The sequence below is a fragment of the Eimeria acervulina genome, genomic scaffold (assembly GCF_000499425.1).
Source record: "Eimeria acervulina Houghton genomic scaffold, Eah_scaff5, whole genome shotgun sequence".
NCBI lineage: Eukaryota > Apicomplexa > Conoidasida > Eucoccidiorida > Eimeriidae > Eimeria > Eimeria acervulina.
Genome location: NW_013549763.1, coordinates 201,831 through 209,711, shown reverse-complemented (window position 1 = coordinate 209,711; position 7,881 = coordinate 201,831). Strand labels below are relative to the sequence as shown.

At 35.6% G+C, this 7,881-nt stretch overlaps 2 protein-coding genes across 2 annotated transcripts; one reads left to right on the top strand and one right to left on the bottom strand.

Moving 5' to 3' along the window:
* Nucleotides 1-3,167: 3,167 nt before the first annotated feature.
* On the top strand, nucleotides 3,168-5,342 carry EAH_00001760 (hypothetical protein, conserved; the record flags this gene model as incomplete). Its single annotated transcript, XM_013395258.1, has 3 exons — nucleotides 3,168-3,275; nucleotides 3,840-3,939; nucleotides 5,065-5,342. 3 exons carry the CDS (start codon nucleotides 3,168-3,170, stop codon nucleotides 5,340-5,342), a joined length of 486 nt encoding a protein of 161 aa, XP_013250712.1.
* A 1,185-nt stretch (nucleotides 5,343-6,527) lies between these two features.
* On the bottom strand, nucleotides 6,528-6,878 carry EAH_00001750 (histone H2B, putative; the record flags this gene model as incomplete). The annotated part of the gene is made up of 1 exon (XM_013395257.1): nucleotides 6,528-6,878. One exon carries the CDS (start codon nucleotides 6,876-6,878, stop codon nucleotides 6,528-6,530), a length of 351 nt encoding a protein of 116 aa, XP_013250711.1.
* Nucleotides 6,879-7,881: the final 1,003 nt, after the last annotated feature.

The window sequence follows — 7,881 nt, the reverse complement described above, 5'->3', positions numbered from 1 at the left end:
TATAGATATAGATATAGATATAGATATAGATATAGATATAGATATAGATATAGATATAGATATACATATACATATACATATACATATACATATACATATACATATAGATATATATATACATATACATATAGATATAGATATACATATACATATACATATACATATACATATACATATACATATACATATACATATATAGATATAGATATAGATATAGATATAGATATAGATATAGATATAGATATAGATATAGATATAGATATAGATGTAGATATAGATATAGATATAGATGTAGATATAGATATAGATATAGATAAAGATAGATATAGATATAGATATAGATATAGAATTATATATATATATATATATATCCATACTAATTGCATGCTCAATAATAAATATACTTCATAATCCTAAAGGTTATATATTATTAGGGGTCTACTGCTGTTAAAGTTAGGGTTTACTTAATGTTGCTGCTGCTGCTGTCACTGCTGCTGTTGCTGCTCCTCCTGCTGTTGCTTCTGCTGCTGCTGTTGTTATGTTGTTACCGGTGCTGCTGCTGTTGCTGTTGTTGCTGCTGCTGTCCCTGCTGCTGCTGATGCTTCATAGAAAGCTTGTATTGTCTATGCTGCAGTGATGTTGCGTCTGAAGAAGGCGGTTTTGCTGCTGCTGCTCCTGCTGCTGCTGCTACTGCTGCTGCTGCTGATTGCTGCTAGGATTATTGCTGCTGTTGATTATTGTCGCTTACTCAATTCTTTTTCTTTAACCTTCTTATAGAGCACAAAGAAATGTATATACACCCTAATATATCTTTTTGTTTTACTTATTACTATCATGGTTTTGATTAAGTAGTAAATAATAATTAATATTTAATAATATTTATTACTTAATACTTATTAGTTATATTTCTTATGAATTATTAATTATTAATTGTTAACTTGTTCTTATTAATTATTAGTTATAACATATTCTTCATTAATTTATTATATTAGTTTTTACTTACAGCTTAATACTTATATTTATTATTTATATTTCTTATTATTTATTACTTATATTATTTATACAACTTAATACTTATATTTATTATTTATGTTTCTTATTATTTATTACTTGCATTATTTATTATCTATTACTACTTATTAATTATTAACTTATTATCCTTACTACTTATTTTTTATTATATTATTTATTATTTATTATTTATTATTTATTTATATTACTTATTATTTATATTACTTATTATTTATTTTTTATTATTTATTACTTATTAAGAAGCATAATATTAATGAGTAAAAAGTATAGGAAATTATTATTTATTATTTATTACATATTATTTATTTAGTTATAAATAATATTTATTTATTACATCATTTCTTACATTACTTATTTATTATTTATTATTTATTATTTATTATTTATTATTATTTATTATTTATTATTTATTATTATTTATTATTTATTTATTATTATTTTGGGTGTATTACTTATTTATTACTTGTAGCTGCTATTACTAATTAACTACAACTTATTACTTAACAAATTAGTAATGATGAAATAACAGGTAATGCGTAATAATAATTATTACATATTATTTATTATTTATTTCTTTTTAATTGCTTATTATTACTTATTATTTATTGTTTATTACTTATTACTTACATCAATTATTACTTATTTATTATTATTATTATTAATGTATTATTACGTATTGATTATTTATTATTAATTTTTATTTATTTATAATAATTCATAGTAAGGGTTTATTGCTGCATTTGGCTCCCCGGGGTTTATGTATCATGCTGCTGCAGTTAAGCAGTTTGCTGCGCTTAAGGCAGCAGCTGCAGCAGAGCTGCATCTCGTTGCTGCTGCTGCTGCTGTTGCTGTTGCTGTTGATGCTGCTGCTGCAGCTGCTGCTGTTGCTGCTGCAGCGCATGAAGACAAACGAAGCAAACTCTCTTTTTTAATAAACAATATATTTGTTTGCATGCAAACAAAATAGAAAGAAGAAATCTGCTGTCATGAGTGTGCAGGAGTAATTAAAGCAACTCCACAACCTCCAGCTCTCTTCTTCGCAGCAGCAGCAGCAACAGCAGCAGCAACAGCAGCAGCAGCAGCAAAAGCAGCAGCAGCAGCAACAGCAGCAGCAGCAGTTGATGCTCTGTTTTCATCTGAAGTGCAGCAGTCGCAGCAGTAGCTGTCTGCTGGTTGTTATGGGTAAATATCTTCTTCCTTTTCTTCTTCTTTGCTGTAGTGAGTTCATAATACACTGCAAATACACTTGCATGCACCTGCCTATACACCCGAGAGCAGCAAAAGAAGAAAGGGTTTGTGAAGACAGTTTGCTGGTGTTGTTTACTATGTTTTTCTCAAGTTTTATTGTTTATTTTCTCTTCTTTGTCTGTTTGTTCTAATATATATATATATATATATATACTTTCTTTCATTCGTTTGCGTCGTACAACAATGCTGCATTGTTTGGCGCTGCTTTTGTTTGTTTATTTTGTATTAGTCTGTTAAAGGAGATAAAATATAGTGTTTAAAGAAAAAATATAAAGAAAATAAATAAAATACAATAAATAACACAACACTTTATACCTATCTGCTGCATGCATGCACAAAGAGAAAACCCGCAAAAAAGAAAAGAAGGTGTGGAGTGTCTGAGGTAAAAAGACAAATAAGAATTAAATAAATAAATAAAATAAATAAAGAAATGCAGCTTTATTAAAAACACATTCATTAATAGCAGCAAACTCTCTGTACATGCACACACCCACAGGCTGCTGCGGGCCCCTCTATATGCAAATCACTGCTGCTGCTGCTGCTGCTGCTGCTGCAGCTGACAGGTGTATAGACAGATACATATAAGTGTATTTTGTGTAAATAAATATAAATAAATATATATTTGGTTGATAACAACAACAAATAGCACCAAATAAGGGGGGAAACCGCTGCTGTTGGGTTGCAGCGCATTGCTGCAGCAGCAGCAGCTGCTGCTGCTGCTGCTTCTACTGCTGCTGCTGCAGCAGCAGCTGCTACTGCTGCTGCAGCAGCAGTTGCATGCTGCTTCTGGGTGACATGAGCTTGTTGGTGTGTTAAACGCGAGGTGTATTTGCTCAAGAAAGTTATATTTTGCTGTTTTTTGTTTGTTTTATCTTTCTGTAACTACGATGGCGCCCACTGAAGTTGCAGCCAGCGCAGCAGAGACTGCAAGCACCACCCCAGCTCAGACGGCTGTCTCCTCTGCTCGTCAGGAGAGGGGGGAGAACTTTATTTTAGTAAGTTATGTTTCTTCTGCATTGAAAGCAGATTCTGAGCTGTATATACACCTTAAGTGCTGTGTTATATTCACCTGCCTTCGGGGCCCTACATCTATGCATATCACAGGAGGGGTATGCAGAGAGTGATGTCTATATATCTTTTTCTTCTTTCTTTGCTGCTGTCTTCTCCTCACTTATGTATATCTGTTGCTTCTCTTAAACTCGTGCAGCAGCAGCAGCAGCCGAGCAGCAGCCTTCTTGCTGCTGTTCTTATCAGCCGTTCAGGTGTATATGCATCTGCATGTATGGATGCATGCCTATGTACACCTGAAGGGGGGTGGGGCCACCACTCAAGTGTATGCAAGAGATATTAATAGAGAAGGAGACAGAGACGCGTGGCTGCATGCATGCTGCTGTTGTATTCGGAGTCGTGGAGATCGTCTCTTCTTTTGTCATATTCTTTGTTAATTGTTTTGTTTCTTTAGCAGCGTTTGCTGCTCCTTCCTCCTTCTCTATTATGCTTATTATCCCTGCTGCCACTGCTGCTGCTGCTGCTGCTGCTGCTGCTGCTGCTGCGTTCAGGTGTCACTGGAGCGGACACCTCGCCTGTATTCGCGAGTAGCGAAGAGGATATTGATGGGTAGAGAAGGCAAGGAAGCCTTTGACGAATTTTCTGTCTCTGGTGAGTATATTGAATTTATTTCGACGTTTATTGAGGTGTATGTACACCTAAAATAAGGGTTTTATGCACATAGCACTGCTGTTTGTTACTCCCATGCATCAGGAAATAGAAAACAGATATATATGCATATATATATATATATATATATATATATATGTATATCTTATTGCAGAGGTTGTAAGGGGTATATATATATATATATATTTTTTTTCATGTGGATTTATCTCTTCTTTTTATCTGCTCTTCTGTTCTTCTTTTGGTGGTCTGTCATTTCCAACCCATCCGTTCGAGGGTTTAGGGTTTAGGGTTTAGGGTTTAGGGTTTAGGGTTTAGGGTGTGCTTTATATATTTAAGGGGTATGGTGTGGTAGGAAGCCTTTTGTTGCAGCGTCTGATTATTATTGAAGAGACAAACAGCGTTTTTTTTGTTTGTTTCATTGATGCAGTATTATAAGTATTTAGATAATATTTATTTTGTATCAATATAATGTATAATAATATATAATGTATATTAATATAATATATATATTTTATGCTTTGTATGGTGTACTTTGAGTATGTATTGTAGTGTGTTAATATTTCTGATGCAGTATTATGAAGATTTTATTATATATATATTATATATATTTGTTTTCTTTGTATTTTTACTAAATAGTAATTGATAAATATAGCAAGCAAACGGATAAGAAGAAGAGTTTTCTGTTTAAGTTTTGTGTTTAGAACTATGCATTGTGTCTGAGATTAAAAATATATTTTTTTGCTGTTCTTCGCTGTGTGTCGTTATAGTATATATAATATATAATATTTTGTATGCACAGACGGAGACATCTCAGACAGAGACATGTTATGTTTGTCTTTCTAGTATAATGTATTATTAATAATTATTATTTATTTTTTTTATTGTTGAGATGAACAAACTGTTTTGCGTTTGTGTGTTTGCCGACTCCGCTATTATTTTATTGATTTCAATAAATATATATTATCAGTATTATTTATTATTATTATTATTATTTTATAATAACCCTTGATTTTACTTTGTACCTGAATATGAAGTATATAAATCATAGTCTTTAAAGCATAAATAAAATATCTTTTTTTTTGTTTTTCTTTGTTTTTCTTTTTACAGGTTTGGGAATGGCGACGAAAGTAGCGATCGGTACTGCGGCTTTGTTAGAAAGTGAAGGCTGCGTGACGATAGAGAAAGTAGAGACAGCTTACTTTGCTTCAGCAAGGAGAAAGTATGTCCCAAAGATAACGATATTATGCAGAAAGACGAAGGACTTCGCCGCTATTATGGAGAAAGAAAAAGAAAAAGCAGCAGCAAATGCAGCAGAAGATAACCAGAACAACAACACCAATCATCAGCAGCAGCAAACAACACAGCCTGAGCCAGTTAAGGCTTAATCAAATTATTATTATTCATCACTTCTATCTTAATAATGCAAGGAGGCGTGTATACGCTTGATATAAACAAACAAACAAAATAAACTATAAAGGGAAAGCAAACATATATAACACCTGCAGGGTGAAGTGCAAGGAGAATACCCCCGCAGCCATCATGCATGCACAACTTGTGTAGATGCACATCTAGTGTCGCGAGATCATCTGTCTGTATATTTTTGTAATATAAATCTGTATGTATTATTAGTACGAAATGTATGAAAGTATGTATGGAATGAATACATGTGTGCGCTCCGCGGGGTGGTTTATTGGGGCCTCCTTCCTGCTGGCGCTTCGCCCGGGGTTTATAATAATAGATTTTCCTTTACGTAGACTGAAATAGAATGGCATCTTTACTAAGTAATAACAGCCATTTATATATTCAACTCTCTCCACTACCAACCTTAGATACAGAACCTGAACATTATATATTCAACTCTCTCCACTACCAACCTTAGATACAGAACCTGAAAACTATATATTCAACTCTCTCCACTACCAACCTTAGATACAGACCCTGAAAAACAAAAAATATATGCTTCCTTATGCACAGCCACTCTCCTCTTAGCGCAATGCAGCTGTATAATTATCTAATTATTTTGAGTCTATGTACATACCGCACTACTACCTTAACTTAGCAACAGAATGCTTAGCGCCTTCAGAAGGATGGGCAAAGTTAATATACAAATATTATCGGAATACAACAAAATGAATAAATTCATTCTCAGGAACAGTTCAGCGGCCCCGGAACGAAAGGGCACCAAAATGCACTTAAAATATCCTCCCCCCACATTCACTTAGATGATGCAAAGTGAATGCAAGACAGAGTTGAATTCGTCTTTACGACGAATGGAAAGCAACCTGCTCTCCTGCGAGGTGTCTGTACACCCCACCGCTGCGCAACTGAAGTATGGAAAGCTGTGGAAAGCTCTGCAAAAATGGCGGAAAGCGCTGGGAATTGGTTGATGTTTAACGAATTAAAGACATTACTGAGGGTTTTGAAGGGTAAAAACGAGAAGGTGGCTTCTAGTGAAGCCTAAAGATCGCGAGATTGTTGAATGATGAATGATAAGACTGTTCCTGGGCCGTGAACAGAACTCATCTACGCAAAAGCCATCGCTGTCGAGGTCCTTATTTCGGTTTAATAATTTACTTTCCGGTGTATTTTGTCACCGCCTTGGTCCCTTCAGAAACCGCATGCTTAGCGAGCTCCCCGGGCAGCACCAGCCTGACGGCTGTTTGAACTTCACGAGAAGAGAGAGTGTCTTTCTTGTTGTACTTGCACAGCTTTCCTGCCTCAGAGGCGATCTTGTCGAAGGTATCGCCGATCAGGGAAGTCATAATCATCATAGACTTCTTGCTGATGCCAGTTTCAGGATGCACTTGCTTCAGCACCTTGAAGATGTAAGAGCTGTAGGTCTCAGCTCTCTTTCTCTTTCCCTTTCCCTTGCCCTTGCCGCTTGCGGGCTTCGCCGACTTTGCCGACTTCTTTGAAACCATTTTCGATTCTTTTCCTGTACTCATTACCAAAGGACTCAGCAGAAAGATGAGTTGTGCGCTGCTGCTAAACTGCTATCAGACACCCCCCACCCCCACCTGCAGCGACAGCAGCGGGGGGAGCTTCGCTGCATCAGAGGGCTAGCACCTCTTGCCCTATGGCTAGCTCCTCATCTTTATAACTTTGTTTAAAGCAAACGAAGTTAAATATATCTATACTCTACTGCAACTGTATAAACTCTTTTTTTTCATGTTTTTTCCTGCATTTTAACTAATAAATTTAATCAAACTAATACACAACTGCAATACGCACTGCCCCACCGACCTGCACAGACACGCCGCCCCCCCCCCTCTGTCTGCTGCCGCTTCCTCTCCGTTGTGTATGCAGTTTTTGGTGTCTTTCTGCATTAAATAAATTTCATTTTTTTAATATAATTTAATTTGATGCATTTTTATCGGGGAAACAAGCACGAGCATAACCTATATTGTACACCCCAATCAACGCTGCGGTGGAGTGAGGGCAGTCAGGGAGAGCACAACCGCCTGTCTTTGTATTCATCTTCATTTCCCCTTGTTTAGACGCAAGTAAAAAATACAAAAGAAAACACACAAAATATTATTCTTACGCACATCTGAGGTGTACAGACACCTCAAGCTGCACAGAACGAAGGAGGGGCAGGAGACACACTTTCACTGTGTCTGCCGCTAGTACTTGTGCTGTAGAGAGGCCAATAAAATATCATTTGTTGCGTTTGCTGCTCCCGGTGTCTGTACACTGCAAAATAGTGGTTATTCTTTTGAGGTTGAGAGTTTGTTTGGGGAGTACGCGAGTCTCAGATGCCTACACCATATTATAAATACTTACATATAATATGAATGTTTTATACTTTATTTCGGGGCCGCATACACAGCGCGTATGCATATATATATTAGTTTGTTGCTGTTCTGTTTTGTTTTATCGTGCTGCTGTTAAGGGGGCGATTATTACTGGCTTCCCTTTGCTGCT